Source organism: Tachypleus tridentatus, chromosome 9 (assembly GCF_004210375.1).
Source record: "Tachypleus tridentatus isolate NWPU-2018 chromosome 9, ASM421037v1, whole genome shotgun sequence".
NCBI classification, from domain to species: Eukaryota; Metazoa; Arthropoda; class Merostomata; order Xiphosura; family Limulidae; genus Tachypleus; species Tachypleus tridentatus.
Window position 1 is genome coordinate 97,530,116 of NC_134833.1, and position 19,457 is coordinate 97,549,572.

The 19,457-nt window shown below is 33.2% G+C and overlaps 1 protein-coding gene across 5 annotated transcripts in view; it reads right to left on the reverse strand.

Moving 5' to 3' along the window:
• LOC143225827 (synaptogenesis protein syg-2-like) overlaps positions 1-15,620 on the reverse strand; it is a 139,149-nt gene extending 123,529 nt beyond the window's left edge. For all 5 annotated transcript variants that reach the window (XR_013014099.1, XR_013014098.1, XR_013014097.1 and 2 more), the window contains exon 1: positions 15,308-15,620. Coding sequence is in view for 1 of the 5 variants with exons in the window: in XM_076455897.1 (XP_076312012.1) it covers positions 15,308-15,359 (52 nt within the window). In the remaining 4 variants the exon portion in view is untranslated. The remainder of the gene's footprint in view (positions 1-15,307) is intronic.
• Positions 15,621-19,457: the final 3,837 nt, after the last annotated feature.

The following is a 19,457-nucleotide window of genomic DNA, read 5'->3' on the forward strand; positions in this document are numbered from 1 at the left end:
TAAATTAGTCTGTTCAGCTATAACATTAAAATCGCAGTACATTTTACAGATCTATTGGCTATCCTTTATATATTACAGTCCAATGATTTCTTATATACTCAAAATTCGTTATCTTTCAAAGTTTTATTTCTATATAAGATCCATAAAGTAACTAATCACGTATGTTACTATCGTGTGTGGCTGAGTTAATAATTAATTAATACAATAAAACAACACTAAACAAACCATTCGTAAATTTTAATCATGTCTTAGACTTTAGCTAGTTACTATCATAAACATGAGACTAAATACAATAGTGAAGTTCACTTATGGCTTAGCCACTGCTTAGGTACTTTAATAAATATGTGATTAAACACACTAACGAAGTTTTATTATGAGAGAATCACGGGTTAGTTACCATCACAAAACAATGAACTAAATGTTATGACTGAATAAAAAATATAATTATTTCAGTGAAATCATCTAGTATGTTCACAACCAAAAATAATAAAAATTTCAATAAATCCAAATTTTAAAATGGGCTCACTTTAACATTACAAGATACAGGAAAAAGTCTTATTAGCGTTTAGCCCTCACCTTAAAGATAACTATAATGATTCAAAAATCTTGACAGAGGATTAAGGTGACAAATGATATTTCAAATGTATTTCCAAAAGCTCAATAAGATTAAGTTCCGGTAATAATGTTATACAAAAAAGATAACTAACACCAGCGAATAAGTAAAATCAATGAAATATTCAACTATATATCGTTTTGCAAGGGTTCTTATTAATCAGGACACAACTACAGTATTTTGAAATGAACATAATACGCAACAACTTTCAAATACACTATGGATAACATTTCTTCTTCTAAAGGTCTCAAACGACTCAAGCTTTAACACGAGTAAGATCCCCACATCATTACACCACGTCCATCAGTTTCACATGTAAGAATGATACAAGCAGTACAAAATCGAATGAAATAAGAACCATCGTTTCTAACCACATAACCACAATCATCAACATTCATAGTCTGAGCTCTAAGAACCAGTGAAGTCGGGCTTTTCTAAGTGCATCTGAAATAAGCACTTTTCAACTATCATTCACTATATGACAGTGCTTGTAATGTATTTTGTATGTTACGAATGGAAACTATGATCCGCTACAAACATTTTTCTAAGATCCTCCATTTATTTATGTATGTAAAATAGACTGATGATATGACAACTTAGCTAAGTGCTTAATATCTGTACATGTATAAATGTAGTTGTATTATGGTGAGCCCGCAAATAACTGCAGAATAAAAAGGATCTCTGTGACTTTCATAGGAGCATGCATGATAACACTTATGTGTTTTGCAGATGTGTCGTTAACCTATACCATGTCTTTGACCGACTTTTCAGAGACATCTATCTTAACAATATATGATCAGTGACAAGTAAAGATACTATGTCTATCATAACGAAATTCTTTGGCCGCTATACTTGCATGTGTTTATCTTAATTATACACTTGTTTATTTGTGCCTGCACTAAGGAAAGAGCTAGCTTTACTGTACATTTGTGTATCTCATTTTTATAAGTTTTATTACAAACTAGTTTCTTTGTGCATTTAGATGTCTAGTTTGTATCAGTGTAATATTTTTGATTATGTTGTGTACTTTAATGAATCTGAAGAAATATGATAACTTAATGTAAGAGAAGGAGAAGTTTCAACTGATCAAAACAAGTACTATTTTAAAATGTAAAAAATATTTCAAAAATGTTGAATGACAACTAAATAAAAAACAGGAAAACACATCTCCAGCGAAGCAAAGGACACAAATTATCACATTAATAGTCTAAACCTATATAATGATAGTAACGAGAGAAAAGTTAAAATATGGCAAAAAAACACTCACACAAGACATTTCATTTTGTTTATTTTTTCCACAAGTTAAAATTGGTGTAATGATGTTTAATGTGGCAAGAGCTCTTCCGAAACGACAAAGCAACAGTTTACAGTACTCGTTTTCCACGAAATGTTTTAGTAAAATACAGTAGTGAATACTGTTTTATTCTTTGACCGTCAGAAACCAATCAATGTGAGCACTCTTCATATAAAATTTAACGTGCATTCGCCACTAATTCCAAATCATACACTTAATGAACGTGTTTTATCGTGTATATATGATATTTTGAGCTCAGAAACGTAGTCTCATTTAAAAAAAAATTCAAATGAAATGACCAATGAAAAATTTACAGTTAGATTTCTGTGTTTGTGCTGCCGTTCTGTGTAAGCCATTAATATTTGTGAACTGTTGAACTAGAGAAACGAAAGTTAGTAAACACATCCCGCCGCAATGAAATAATGGCATTTCACTGTTACTCTTACAACGCATCTGTGCCTTCAAAGCGTCGAGGGTGATTTTGCGGCAATGGGACGCGAACAGTTATCCCTTTGAACATAATTTCTGAATGTTAACTACATTTTTTATAAATTTTATACAACTGAACAATGACCAGATAATGTTTAGATATCAACTTTTTAATTTAACAAACTTTGATTAAATAAAATTATATGTTTTAAAGCACTGAACAATATTGTGGTAAAAATCGTTTTTTATTTCTTTTCCTTTTACTTCCATGTACTGCGCTGTAGTTTTTCTAAACGACAAACTCACCAGCTAAAATGCATAGAATGGAGTGACTACAAATCTTGTTAAACTTTCTCTAAATAATTCGAGCCCGGCATGGCCAGGTGATTAGGGTGCTCGATTCGTACTCACAGGGTCGTAGGTTCGAATTCCCATCACACCAAACATGCTCGCCCTTTAAGCCCTGAGGGCATTATAATGTCGCGGTCAATCCCACCATTCGCTGGTAAAAGAGTAGCCCGAGAGTTGGCGGTGGGTGGTGATAACAAGCTGCCAGTCCTCTAGTTTTACACTGTTAAATAAGGAACGGCTAGCTCTGATAGCCCTCGTGTAGCTTTGCGCAAAAATTCAAAACAAACAAACAAATCTAAATAATTCGAGTCATCAAACCGTCTCATCTCACCCCAAGCACTAATAGATAAAGAGAAAAAAACAGTTTAAAAACTCAAAGACAACTAAAAACTGTCAAAGATGCACACAATGTTTTTTGTTTTTATCACATCCACTTTTAATCCAATAACATTTCTACCTCTGTAATAACACAACTTCATCGCAAGGCGAGTGTAATAATTATTTCCATTTGTTTTCGATCGCAAGCTGTATTACTCTATCGAGGAAGAACGGTACAGATAGTAGTCATGAAAAATAAAAACAAGTATTGTAATGGTAACTGTGCACTTCTACTTACATTTTATACAATTTATAGGTAAGTATTCAATTCCTAGGTTTAAACAGTATAAAGACATTTTGTGTATACTAAAAACAAAAGAACTGGTTGAATATCCACCTTTCTATCTAGCCATATATTCATTCATCTATCCATCTACACTTTTTGTTTTTTTACGTTTGCTTACAAAAGGCATTAGTTATTAATCGATCAACTTTTATACGTCAAATTTGACGATGATGTATGTCTTCAAACCTGGCGACATACGAAGACCTTTAAATAGTCTAACACTGTTAAATTAGTCCAGATAGCCCTCGACTAGCGTTGCGCGTAATTCAAAACAAACAAATACATATTTGAATATTTTCAATAAAAAGAGATAAAAATCCCAGTAAGTCCATTACTAAAATATTTGTAGTAAGTATAAAATAAACAGTATTTAATGTTCGAAATACGTTCTATCAAAATATGTTCCGGTGTGATTTAAGAATAAAGTAAACACAGATTTGAAAAATTCTTCTATTGTTTTTCATCATTTCGAATCTCTATGTATTATAAACGAGATGAGGACCACATTGAATTAACATAGAAATTAGGCTTATCGCGAGTATTGTTTATATTTTCATTTAATTACTATATCAGTTGCTAATGCACTTCAGTACTATCACCGCTTTATAGATGTAATTTAAGCCTACATGAAGAATTTAAATAAATAACTTATTGGAGAAACCCTTCAAAGAGTCATTTTTATTTTGCCAATTTGGTCATGGTTAGCTGTACAAAGCATATAATCGATTGATATTAACAATATACATAAAGTCTGGAGGGTACTGAACAAATATCAATAAAAAAGTTACTTTCTACACGTTATAATTAAACCAGAACATAACTGATCGATGTTAACAATATAGATAAAGTCTGGAGGGTACTGAACAAATATAAATAAGAAAGGTACTTTCCATACATTGTGCCGAAAACCAAATAGTGGTTATGTACAAGGAATATTCTGTGACAATACTTTCCTTGTAAATCTGTAGAAACGAGAGTTTACCGTATTACTTTCCTCGTGGTTCTTTTGAAACTAGGATCTATTATACTACTTATCTTGAGGTTCTGTAGAAATAATGGTCTATTATACCACTTTCCTTGTGTTTTTTTATAATGCTTTGGCAAGCGGGCGTAACTGAATTATTTTGTTACGGGTATTTAATGTAAGACCTTTAGGAATATGCTGTTCAATCCGTGTGACTCAATAATTGTTGAACCAAAGAGAGTCACCTAGCTCATAATGTGCTTTTAATTATTCCTCTTACTGTTCATTTCCATTGTCTTGTCACTAACTAAATAACCCTCATCTATGGACAGAATAGCAGTTTTGAAATTTCGAATAACAGGACAAAATGATATATGGATATACTAATATTCCGTACAGAACATTCTGTATTCTTAACATTATTCGAGAGATTTCTTTTTTTAAAACTGTTTCTAACTTCAATCCCTCTTCCTGTGTGTGAAAATAGCTATGTGATCGTAGTTTCAGGACCCTCTGTAGGTCGTTAAGTTTCCCGGACATTCTATCTACTAATATTCTGGTTGACCAACGGTTGGTATAATAAGGTTGCTCTTTTCCCGACAGACAACTCTCACAGTCGTTTACAATCTAGGTTGGAAAAGATTTATTGGTCGTCTAGATCTTATCTGCTTTCAGTGTGACTTCATCAACTGTCGTTTGTCTTATCGACCTAAGCCTAACGGACAGAGAAGATACCAATAAAACGAAATAGCACGATCAGGACAGAAGTTGGTGCTCACTGGAGTCAATGGAGAAGTTTGCTTTCTTTTGACTTTAATTTGGTTTGTATTTTGTGGTAAAAAGAAATGTCTTTAAAAAACCAAACTAGCTTCAAGGTCTAGTGATTCGTTACAGAGTTACAAAAATATCTGTTCTGTGAAATAATGAGTTATATCTTCCAGATTGATGTGATCTCAGGTAAACGGAAAATAATCTCTAAATAAAGTGGATTCAAACTTCAAATGTAAGACGTTTCAATATACTTTTTTAAATTTGCATTTATACTATGTAATTTTTGTTAATAACCATATGGCTCTATCTTTTAATTTATTTGCCAATTTTTTCATTATCGGTCTATCTAACTGTAAGTAAAAAAGTGGGTTCATAGGTTTTGCCCACTCAAGAAACGGTTTCATATATTTAAAGACGTTTCGTTTACTCCTCTGAATTTTTGGACAATCCAACCTATAAGTCAACAATAACTTCACTAAGAACTTCAAAAACATTAATAATAACCATATTACTTACAACAATAACTTCACTAAGAACTCCAAAAACATTAATAACAACCATATTACTTACAAGGATTGATGATTTTGAACGACTCGAACCGTAAAAACGAAACAAACTTAAATAATCCATACCAAAGCAAAAGCTAGAAATAAATGTTCACAAAAATAACGTTTCATTTAACTTCGTCCAATACACAGAGAAAAAGACAGTAATAGCTATTATTAAGGTCCATTACACAGACATCGTGTTTGTTTTTTTAGCAAGCCATATATTGACTTAACTTGGCATGATTCACAAGAAATAAAAATTACTCAACTATTATACTGTCTATGCGAGAGACTGACTAGATTGTTTGGGTGACTGCTAAAGAAAAAAAAGAAAACTTTCAATATATTCCAAGCATGACATTAACCTCATATAAAATCTGTCTTTAACTAACAGTAACAACTGTGGTGATAGTTCCTGTTTGGCCTGGCATGGCCAAGCGCGTAAGGCGTGCGACTCGTAATCCGAGGGTCGCGGGTTCGTGCCCGCGTCGCGCTAAACATGCTCGCCCTCCCAGCCGTGGGGGCGTATAATGTGACGGTCAATCCCACTATTCGTTGTTAATCAAACATTAAACACGTTATTAATGTAGCCCAAGAGTTGGCGGTGGGTGGTGATGACTAGCTGCCTTCCCTCTAGTCTTACACTGCTAAATTAGGGACGGCTAGCACAGATAGCCCTCGAGTAGCTTTGTGCGAAATTCCAAAACAAATAGTTCCTGTTTGCATGCCTGAGTGCCAACAATTTCCGGTAGTTTTATTATATTTATTTGGAGGTTTTAATGATGATAAAAGTGCTTACCTTATACTTATTCTGTTTGTTGATAGCTAAATATAGATATGTTGGGCAACAATATCGAACTGGTATTGTTTCAGTTTATTTGCTAGTACAAATGATTGACATCAATACCTTATACGTTTTATTTTTGTTCATTTATAAGTGTTAATTGTGGTAAGCTATATTCAGCACTTATTATATGTGTTTATTTATTAAAATTAAAATGAAGTGTGAAGTCACCATTTGTGTTTTATTTCTATTAAACTACTGTCGTCGTGAACAATTAATAACAATAACCGGTAAGAGTCGTTCCCCCTGTAATTTTAAGTGAATTATTAACAAGAGTTGACGGTACGAATTATTTCATTTTCATGGTAAAAGGACAACTAACAACAATAATATTAACAACAATATATATTGTTTCTGCTTGTTGATAAGTATGAATGATTGACTGACAGTGGCTGTGCCATATCATGACAGACTGTTATATTATGACTGAATGATAATGACTGTGCTATATTATGACTGACTGGTAGTGACTGTGCTATATTATGGTATAGACGTGGTATTTATTCTGAAAACAATACGAAACATTGGTATTTTTACAGTGCATTTAAGACTGGATACATACTTTCATTAAATAAGAGCACGTTTTGAAACTGGTAGAAAGTTTGATATGAAGTTTTCAGTATATATGCTAATCAGTAGCGACAACATTTGGTTTAATTACCTTCAATTTTTTTCTAAAATCTGTCATTTCTGGTTCATATTTCAAAAGTACTTGTTATAGTATTTAAAATCTATGATCATACGGTACAAACCACTTCGCTATTTCTTATGATATTTTAGTTATCTACACTTTGCTTCTCTTATTTTCTGACCTTCATGTTGTCCTATTTTCCTTATACCACACTTATATACTATGATGATTTATTCCAAATAAAAGATAAACATTATATTCGTTGATTAATTACTGCTTAGTTGATTTTTATAGCGATGTCAATAATCTGATGTAATAACAAACAGAAAACACGCAAATATAGAAACGTGATTGATCACAGGCGCAGAAAACCCCTCGGACAAAGAAGTGGACGTGTCACGTGTGTAGACAACCCGTAGATATGTAAGCGTACATGATTACAGGAGCAGAAACCCATATACATGGAAGAGTGCATTTTAATGGGCACAGCAAACATGCGAGCTTATAATTAAATTACGCATCAGACATCTGTTAAAAAATATATATATATTTAATGTATTGTATTTTGAGAGCAAAAGTATGATTTTTGCGGATATTTGTTTGTTTTGAATTTCGCGCAAAGTTACACGAGGGCTATCTGCGCTAGCCGTCCCTAATTTAGCAGTGTAAGACTAGAAGGAAGGCACGTAGTCATCACCACTCACCGTCAACTCTTGGACTTCTCTTTTACAAACGAATTGTGGGATTGATCGTCACATTATAATGCCCCCACGGCCGAAAGGGCGATCATGTTTGGTGTGACGGGGATTCGAGCCCTCGACCATCAGATTACAAATCAAAAACCTTAACCACCTGGCTATGCCAGGCTTGCATCAAAGTTATACTGAATTAAATGCTAGGTGGTTGAATACTAGTAACATTGGTATCTCTTCAGGTTGACAATGCTGAACCCTACCTACATCCAGTTGTGTAAAAAAGAAAGATGTCTTGCATTGGAAGAAGAAATTATCTTCAATATCATACCATATAAAAACTATTCTCTTGACAGAGAGTTCAGGTTCAAACTTGTGACTAACATTCACTATGATAATGCTAAGAGGGACAAACAGCTAGTTAGTTAACCTCCAAATCTGAAGCTAGCGCCCACTATAATAATATTGGGATGATAACACTTTACCTTTTAACTACTAGTTAACATTCAAATCTAAAGGCTTGTAGTAACACTAACATGAGCCACACTTTACCCTTTAACAGCTGATTAGTTATAAAAAAGCTAGAAGTTGTAACATAATACAGCTTCAGGTTAATCTACAGGATATTGAACTGTCCGTTCCATAGTATTAATAACAAATTTATAAAATCAGGAATACTGAATCGCCTATTCTATACCATCAATGATATTAAACAATTCATTTTGTTGAATTAATTAGCCTTTATATCTTTTATCATGGTTAAACGCTTAAAATATCATCTAACTCTAATTATAAATTACTTTATATCATGTGTCCCAACTTCTCATCTTCTATGGTTTATATGAAAATCCTTAGAATGAAGGATGGATAACACATCAGCCTTTCTGTCAAGCAGGCCTTGAATCGAATCCTGGCGAGTACAAACACAGAAGTAGATCTTCCCAAGATGAAACTAGCTTGTAATTAGTGTATATTTAAAAATTATACTTAAGTGATCATATAGGTTACTAACCTGAACAACAAATGGAGCTTTTTCACTAAAAACAAAAAAAAGTGAATTATCTACTCGTTCGAGGTGTCACCCTCCTTACTGGCTGTCGAATGTTCGTATTTATCATGGCTAGTACCTTACACAGTAACTTAAGTCTAATTCTCATAGCTTATTCACTGTGATAACGACTGCTACAGCTGATCGTTACAGTTGTATCGTCAAGTACTGAATGACACGGTACAATCTATCTAGGAAGTTTAGCGATTCAGAAATATTTAACTGGAAATTAGCTGAAACAGACGACCATATCATCTTCCTCTATATACACAAATACCATAAGTTAATTCCTACAAGTCTTAAGATCAAAGTGCATGTCTATACCTCATGATACCAAAATCTAACTAAGGGGCTTAATGAAGACATGCTCGAAGTTAGAATCAAATATTGAATAAGAACAAGATATATAATATCGTTAACAGTTTATATCAACGATGTATAACACAACAAAACTAACATAGGCTATACCAAGACAAGTTCTGCTATTTACACTTCATATTAATACACAAACGCACCTACTAAATAAATCTACAATTAAATTAAATTCACTTATTGATTTTCGAAACAAGAAACCTACTAACACTAGAGACACACAAACGTAGAGAGAAGCGTTTAATTAAAACATTATTAACAAAACAACGTAAGTATAGAACTAAATTCCATCCTAACGTTTATTAAAATACCTATCTTAGATACATGTACAACTACAAAAAGTCCAATTTACAGTGTGCAAGAAGAAGAAAAATAATAATTCAGAATCAAAATTAAAAATATATTAATCCAGAACTTCAATAAGTGTAAACCCCACTGTAAAACCAACCTAGAAGGTAAAAAAGAACTCTCAGGAAGTTGAAAATGTATCTCAAGACGGCTGGTACGGGTATTAAATTTTTTATAAGAATAAAGTAAAGAACAACGTTTGTTAACCTGAAAATAAACTAAGTAGGTCAAAACGTTGTTCTCTACTTGATTTTAATAAAAGTTTTAACACCCGTACCAGCCGTCTTGAGATACATTTTTACTTCAAGTAATTTAATTTAATTCAAGTAATTCTTCATTACGAATTTCTTCTCGAGAGTTTAAAGAAAACCCAATAACGCAACATCTCTACCAGCAGACACAGGTAATTACACAAATAGGAACAGACATTAAACTTTAAACTTTAAGATGGACACTACTTGAAGATTAAGTCTAACCCTGCAACTGATTTCACAAACAAACGATTGATCGATTTCTTAAAGCATTAAAATTATTTGGAACAGAAATAGACAATAAACTAACAAAATACCGCAGTACTATCACTCACATCTGTAGTTTACTTATAATTCACAAACAAGCTATCCATAGATAACTGCAAAAGTTTACCTTGCCATCTTTCAGCTAGATACTTTACCAATAGAAACAGATAAAACCTCTTCTTCCGTTATGGACTCAGTTTACAAAGAGATTATAGAAACAACTGTGACAATCTTACAGAACACAACAATCAGTTTTAGTTTATCCAGCCTTTTTATTAACGTATTAATTCTTGAAACATTACAAGTACCCAGCTTGAAAATTATAACGTAGCTAACTGAGAATCACCACGATAACAGAACTCACAACGTTCTGTCTCAACACAGCTTACTTCCTTACAGCATGAATAAAAATACTACCAGCATAAGTAGGCCTAGCCATGGGCTTATCATTATCGTAAGTAACCTATATATGGCACACTTCAGAGATAAAGCTCTCCAAACAGCCACTCCATGATCCGGGATTTGGCTCTGATACACATGCGTAATATAGCACATTCTGTTCACAAGATTATAAAATTCATAAAATACTTAAACAGACACTATCTAGCGGATAGTATCCAGAGAGAAATGGAAAAGAAAAAAGATAACAAGCTTCCATTTTCAAAACTTATGACCATCAAAGCAAATAACTCATATACCACAGGAATTTACACGAAACTCATAGATACAAGTAACTCGACTATAAATCAAACCACCCATACAGTTCAACGATATGCTTCATAGAGCTGTCCAATATCAAGAAACAACAATAATTGTAATACCGAAGATGCAAAGAAGAATGAAGAAAACAGATCACGACAACCTATCCTTCTAACGGATACCCTGAAGTTCTCTAAAGGATATAATAAAGAATATGAGCAATAAGAACAAGAAGGAAGAAATTCCAGACATATGACAGTTTTCCACTACCTTCATTAAAGTGCCAAAGGTATGAGAACCAGGATGACAGGATTACAAACTTGTTTTTAATGAGAAGACCAATGATCTAATTCTGGTTTCTGTTACCACTTATAGTACATCTAGAGACTTTCTTGAAGACAATCAAATTATGGAATGCACAATAATATTCTTTTCTTATTTATTTCTTAAGATACTCTAACTATAAATAAGAATTTCACTTCACATGAAAATAGTGATTCCTAGAAACATACGTACATACAAATCTCCACCCGTTGAAGCAAACACTCTACTAGAATAAGGAGCTTAGAAAATGTAAAACTGTTTGTTTGTTTGTGTTCAGAATTTTAATCTATGCAACAAAGTTATTGAATGTTTTTTGATACAACACTTACATCCTGAAAACCATTAATACATTTCGATGACAAGTCAAAAAGTTGCTTATTAATTTTACTGCTTTTTTACTAGTATTTATTGTTATTATTATTACCATTTCTGTAGACTAACATACACTAATAATATTATTGGTCTTTTAATAACGATAATTCCGTTCTTCAAGTAAATAGTAGAGGAGTTAAAGCAAGTGTAATGAACATGATTCACAGTTGGGTACACGTTCTCAATCCTTCTTCACTTACTTTAGCCAAGGAAGCAACGCATCGATCAACCACGACAACTATAATAGTTTAACCGTCTTCTTTGACAGAAATGAGACTGCCCTGGAAAGTGGTTCCAAACACTGCATTCATTGGAAGAGTTGTTTAACAGAAACACTGTTAGAGTTAGCCTTGACGATTCCACCTTTGTAAATTTTATTACTTACAAGCATTGTTTTACGTACAAATGCCACTATTAAACAAACAATATATATATTTTACAAACAAATGACAAGAAGATAATAGTTATTTATATTAGCCTCCGATAACAGCAAGATGTATACTTTGATCCAAACTAAAAACCAACAGCAGTGTTAATTACATATACTGTTCTTACATTGTTACTTATAAACATCCAAACTTAGCACTTCATTAATTGCTAACTCTCGCTATTAGCAAAAATTTCGGCAATGAACTCTATAGTACTATCCGATGACTAGGTTCGACAAGTTTAGGGCGTATAGGTTAGTTTTAATCTATATACTAAGCTAACAATGTGAACGAAAACAGTATACCTTAATTAGGAAGCACCTAAACATCAGTTGCTAGCCTTATGTACTCTCGTAAATATAAAGATAGATAGTTTGTTTTCTGTTTTTGAATTTCGCGCAAAGCTACTCGAAAGCTATCTGCGCTATCCGTCTTTAATTTATCAGTGTAAGACTATAGGGAAGACAGCTAGTCATCACCAACCAACGCCAAATCTTGAGCTACTCTTTTACCAACGACTAGTGGGATTGATCGTCACATTATAACGCTCCCACGGCTGAAATGGCGAGATAGTTAGATAGATCACTAAGTAAATGTACAAATATATCTTAACAATTATATTTAATAAATAATTGAAAAATAAACGGAGATGCTACTTTGCTTGTCCAAACGTCTAATATAATAATTTATCTGATATTTGTGTTTTCAAGTAATCCTGTAGTTCATGCGCAACGACTAGACTTGAGACCTCCAGAACACAGATATAATCGTCCATAATTTGAACTAGTAATCAGAGGGAAGGCAATAGCTTTGTATGGCTTATAAAGAAAAACCGATTGACTATCAATCTAATAACGCTGCCACAGAATTTTACCCACAGAGTCACCCCAGTTCTAATATTTACTGAGACCGTCTGCATGTATACAATTTGTGTAATACTTAAAGCTAATGAGGTTGTGTTTATACTAAAAAACAAAACACAGAACTGTCTGTTAAAAACGTTTAATCAGACAAATGCTTGTTTATTTGAAACAAAAGTAATATGCTGTATCTTGATTTAAAAAGCTTTTAATGTTCAGTAATTAAACTACGATTCTTCTACTTCTAGGTTTTGTAAGAGTTAAATTTAACCGAATTTTTAAAATAGCATTTTGTGCAACAAGGAAAGGTTAAAGACTGTATAAGTAAAAATTTGTAACCCGAGCGATTATGATAAATCTCATTAAATGAAACATAATAATTATGAGAGAAAGTCAGGCTTTATAGCCATGATTTTATTGATTTTCTAAAAACAAAACAAAACATTTTTTTATGCATTACGAGAGCACTAGTAATTTTTTCTTACATTTTAGTGAACGAAACTTTGACAGAAATTCAGAAAATATAAATACCACACATCTAAAACAGCAAATCATTTTAAACTATGTGATAATCAGATACAATTATGTTAGTACAGTGATTATAATAACACACGAAAATTATAAACCTATAACAGCAATATATTTTCAACTAGATACAATTACAGTTAGTATAGTATTTATAATAATAAATAAACGTCTTATACCTATAACAACAATTAGTTAGTTAGTTATCACCATTAGATTCCATCTAGGAACACAGGGCCGCAATCGCTTGCGGATTCTTCAACAGGTATTTGAGTGAGTAGGTTGTTAGCCCACTGCACCGAGCCGTCCCTAATTTAGCAGTGTAAGACTAGAGGGAAGGCAGCTAGTCATCACCATCCACCACCAACTCTTGGGCTACTCTTTTACCAACGAATAGTGGGATTGACCGTCACATTATAACGCCACCACGGCTGGGAGGGCGAGCATGTTTGGCGCGACGTGGGCTCGAACCCGCGACCCTCGGATTACGAGTCGCACGCCTTACGCGCTTGGCCATGCCAGGCCCGTAACAACAATACACTTTATATATGTGATAATCAGATACAATTATGTTAGTACAGTGATTATAATAATACATGAAAGTCATATTTCTATAACAAATTATGTTTGAATTTTGCGCAAAGCTACTCAAGGACTATCTGCGCTAGCCGTCTCTAATTTAGCAGTGTAAGACAAGAGGGAAGGCAGCTAGTCAACACCACCCACCGCCAACTCTTGGGCTACTCTTTTACCAACGAATAGTAGAATTGACCGTCACATTATAACGCACCCACGGCTGAAAGGGCGAGCATGTTTGGTGCGACGGGGATTCGAACCCGCGACCCTTAGATTACGAGTCGAATGCCTTAACCCGCCTGGCCATGCCGGGCCAAACCTATAACAACAATACATCAAACAATGTGATAATCAGATGCAATTAAAGTCAGTACAGCATTTATAATAATACATTAAAGTCTAAACCTATAACAATAATACACTTTAAATAATGTGATTATCAGATACAGTTATGTTAGTAGAGCGATTGTAATAATACATGAAATTCATAAGCCTATGACAATACACTTTAGACTGTGTGATAACAAATACAAATAATTTCAGCACAGTGTTTATAATAAATAAAAGTCATAAATCTAAATAACAATATATTCCTGACTGTGATTACCATATTATAATGTAGTATACTTTGTATGGTGTAACAGCAACACATCTGTAAGTATAGGTTTGACTTTTTCAGCTTCTGTTCTGACTATAATTTTTTCCTTCCAAAAGAAACTCAGATTCTAAAATCACAACATATCACTTCAGTTTTTTACATCAGCTCAAGTTAAAAATTATGTTTTAATAATATAAGATATTTTAATCAAGCAAAATTGTTATGTAAGGCTATTCTGCAAAATTTCGATGAAGACAATTTTATGTTGACCAACGACAAATTTAAGAAGAATTAGTACAATAGGTTCTTTTTACAGAACTCATTTGGTGGTTTCGACAGTGTTAGTGATACACTTATACACACTTTTAAAGTTTCCAACTTAATGTGCTCAAATTTAACACTGTGTCAGGTGGACATAACTAATAGATTTTGAGCCAACTTAATGAAGGATAAGTGGAATCTTTATATATACTAAACAAACATGTTCTATCACTTACATTCCACTGTTGTGTAAGTTAAGCTACACTCTCAACTTCACGTGAATGAGATAGTTTATTAATGACACAAGTATAATTTAATTTTCAAAGAGTTATAGCAACATACTTCAAGTGTTTAAGACATAGTCAGTTCCCCTTCCCTTAAACTGTAGCACAACCGTAATTAGTATAACAGTTGCACATCTTAATGTAAACAGAGACAATTATGAATATGACCTTGATAGATTGGTGATTGGTTATCAAAACGGCGAAGACAACACGGCTATGTCACAAAAGTCTTATTTATTAGTATGCACATAACTGAGCGAATGAATATCAAACTTAGAAAAGAGGGAACTTACCTGTTGTAAAAGGAAACAAGTGCATTAACAAAACCAGAACCTCGTACATCATTGAAGAAGTTGAATGTTCCTAATCTCCAGGTGTGACGAGTGTAATAGTTACTCGGATTTTAACCTGCTATTTAAGCGCAAAAAACAAAATCTCTTTTTCTGCTGTTGATCTGAGAAAGTTCACGACGGACAAATTTGAAACATTTCACATACATTAACCGAATAGACACACTTTCTCATCAGAAATTACCCCAACATCTGCCACAGCCGTAGCGCTGCACGCCGCTCTATTCCAGCTTCTTCTGATCAATAGTAGCAGCATAGAGACTGCTGATAGGCTGTTTTGCTCGTGAATTTTAGAGAACTCGACAGCCAGATTGGTGGTGATGTTCGACTTGTGTACGCTTGTTCCTTAATAGCATCATCACCAGACTATTTAACAACTGAGAAAGGTATCCAAACTTTATGATACAGATGTGTAGGTTTTGCACCAATGAAAGGCAAAACGTAATGTATTATTTGTTTAAATGATCCATTACAGAATATAAATATACATACAAACATATCACAAATCTCCGAGTAACAGAACTAATATTTAATAGAATACTGAGTTTGTCTGTGACGTTTTTAATTATATCTTATCTATTCTGTCTATTCTATCTTCCTCATGTTATATTCAACTAGCGGGATATAAAATGTGTGCATACTATAACATTGAAGCAAACCAGCACAAAATAAAGTTGATAGCGTGGTTTCAGTTAAGATAAATCCTTGCAAGTTTTGTTTTAAGGATTTTGACAAAATTAAAGGAATAAACTTATGTTTCTATCTTTCCATGGAATCGTAGCATAATCACCTTTAACTCTAATCAGTTCTCCTTCACTATAACGCTAGCACAAAAGTGGACAGTTTACTCTTCTGTTAACTGTAGCAAAACAGTGGTTAGCTCTTTCTTCCTTTCATCTAATTCCAATCAAAACTGATTTTACAATATATCCAATTAACTCTAGCACAAAATTAATCAATTTTTCTTTACCTTCAGCACAAACACAGCCAGTTCCCTTTCTCTTTAACTATAGCACAACCGTAATTAGTTCTTTCTCCCTTGTTTTAACCCTAACCGTCTCTAGTTACCATTTGTCTTTAGCTTTATCATAACCATCGACAGTTTCCTCATTTTTAAGTTTCTCTTTCCCTTTAACTGTTGTATCAACATTGTCAGTTCTCTTTCTTTTTAACCCTAGCACAGCTGTAGTTTCTTCTCCTCTCTAAATCTAACACAACCTTACCATTACCCTATAACTCTAGAACAACACTAGTTAATTATTCTTTACTTCTAAATCATAGATAGCTATAGTCATGTCCCCTTTTCTTGAACACTAGGACAAAAACTGTCAATTTTAAATTTCCTTAACTTCAGCATAACTTTAGTCAACTCCAATTCCTGTTTAACTCTAGAAGAAAAATAGTAATTTACCTTTCGCTGTAACACTAGCACAATAATAGCCAGTTCTCATTTTTTCTCTTACATTCTACACAAGCGTAATTAAGTCTTTCCCTCTCTCTTCCTTTAACTCTTGGCTAATACTGATCAGTTCCCTCCCTTTACCTGTATTGAAACATTACCTTTAACTTTAGCACAAACTTACTCAGTTTTCCAATTTTCATATCTATATAGCCAATTTCAGTTTACTTTAATTCTGGTACAATAGCAACGAATTTCACTTGTTCTTTACCTCTAACAAGAATATAACCAGATTTTCTTTTCTTCTATTGTAATCTTAATCACTTACCTTCCTCTTTAATTTTAATATAACCTTATTTTTTTCCTTTTTCCTTTAATTCCACATGACAGTGGTCATTTCTAGCTTTTCCTTAACACAGAAAACTGTAGTTAGGGTAGTATCCCTTGAACTCTTGCAGAGCCATTGCTAGTTTTACTGCTAAATTAGGGACGGCTAGTGCAGATAGCCCTCGTGTAGCTTTGCGCGGAATTCAAAACAAACTAAACTAACCCTTTTACAAATGCAACATTAATTTACTCTTTCTTCTTAACCTAGATATAATTGTATCTCTAATTTTATCCTTCTTTTTGATTTTAACTCTAAACTAACTTGTTTGTTTCACTCACTTCGATAAGTTTACTAAAGTTATTTCTCATATTTTTTTATCAATAATGTTTTTCATTAATATTTATGATATACGTGTTAGGTACAAACAAATATAGTAACTAATCATATTAACCTGCAAACCTCCAATAAGATCTTTACTTCAATATTCAAGAGTACTTTATGTGTGGTATCGCTAGAAAAACTGAAGCCAAAAGTTAAGTATTAAAGTCTTAGTGCGGAATGTTCAGAAATACTTATTTGCGAGAGAAATAACTGAAAACGGAAATGTAGAAAGGAAGGGATCAGACACAGAAGTAAAACAAAGGAAATCCATTTTTATTTCATACGTGCTTGAACCACCGATACGTACTGGGATTGGTTACACTTTAAATGGCCAGCTTCTAGCTTGTGATTTAATCATATAGGGAATTGCCGGAGTATGTCTTTCCCTCAGCCCACATATATAACATTATATCAGATGTCTTACGTTAGTGACCTTCGACATTGTGCATATTCAAAGAGAGATTAACTTCATGTTCATAGTAAATTGTACAAAATTCTGCACTATCCTTTCATCTAGGTGTAATCAAAGTCCATCAATAGAGAAAAACGAGTATAAGTTCCTGTGAAATGGCCACTGTGGTAAATAACACTAGCACAAACCAAAGCAATGGTTAAACCAAATATATTACTACATATACAGAAAGGTTAACTAAACGCTGTGCATCTTGAACAAAGTTTTCTTTTATAAAATACTCCAGAACAAACATAAATGAATACATATTACTTCAAATTACAGAAAGGTAAATGGGGCAAGTGAAAAACTGAAATACATACTTGGAACAATGCCACAAAAACTAGCAAGAGTTCCTTTTGGGAGCTATTTGTCGTCTAAAATAAACACGTTTGTATTCCAAATCTATACCTAAAATTACGAGGTGAGTGTTGCGAGATTTTCCGAAGAATATTACAGTCGTAAAAGAAATAATAATGTGAAGTAAAAACTTCCATAGAACATTGTATATCTAAATGAGTTTGACAAAGCATAAGTATTTCCTCAAACAAAAGTAAAAATCTCTTGATGATCATTTCCTTTGTACGAATTTATAACTTACGCATCAGTCTGATTTATAACAATGTTTGGATATATGTACATTTCAAAATAGTCCGTAATATACCTCTGAGCCAATCCATTTATGATACGTGTTTAAAGCTAAGAATCGTAATATCACCGACATTATAAATTGTGTCGTAAGTTTTATAACGTTTGTCCGTGAACGGATTGGTAAAAGTAAAAACTGTATTTCTAAATAAACATAAAAACACTACTTTTACGGCTTTTACTTATTTGAGAAAAAAGAAGGCAGCCAAACCTTATGTTTACACAACTAAGTCAGTAAAGATGGGAAAAAAATTGATTGTACCAATTGCGACCATGTACCTAGACTTAAATGGCTTTCTTCAGACATCCAAACATCCACACCATTTTATTCGATAATCCCAAGGGGACAATAAAAGGAGTTTCATTTGACAACAGGCTGGATAAAAACAAATTCGAACTTAGTTTGTTAAGTCTTGTCGTTAGCTGAATTTTTATGTTTTTTCACCAAATTTCAAAAACACTTTTTAAGTCCTGATCATAAACTCCGCTAACACACCAAACCTAATAAAATATCCACCATAACATATTTACGCGAAAGATATTAAATGTTAAGTACCATTCCAAAGCAATGTCCAACAAATGTTCGGTATTTAAAAGGTTCGAGTCCCTGTTACACTATACATGTTTGCTGTTTCAACTGTGAGGAAGTTATAATGTGACATTGAATCTCATTATTCTTTTGTAGGTAAAAGAGTATCCCAAGAGTTGTCAACAGCTGCTGATGTCAAACTGCCTTCTCTTTAGTCTTACACAAGTTCTCCGCTGGTACAGCGGCAAGTCTAGGGATTTGTAACGTTAAAATCAGGGGCTCGATTTCCCTCGGTGAACTCAGCAGATAGCCCAATCTGGCTTTGCTGTAAGAAAAACACACACACAGTAATCTTCA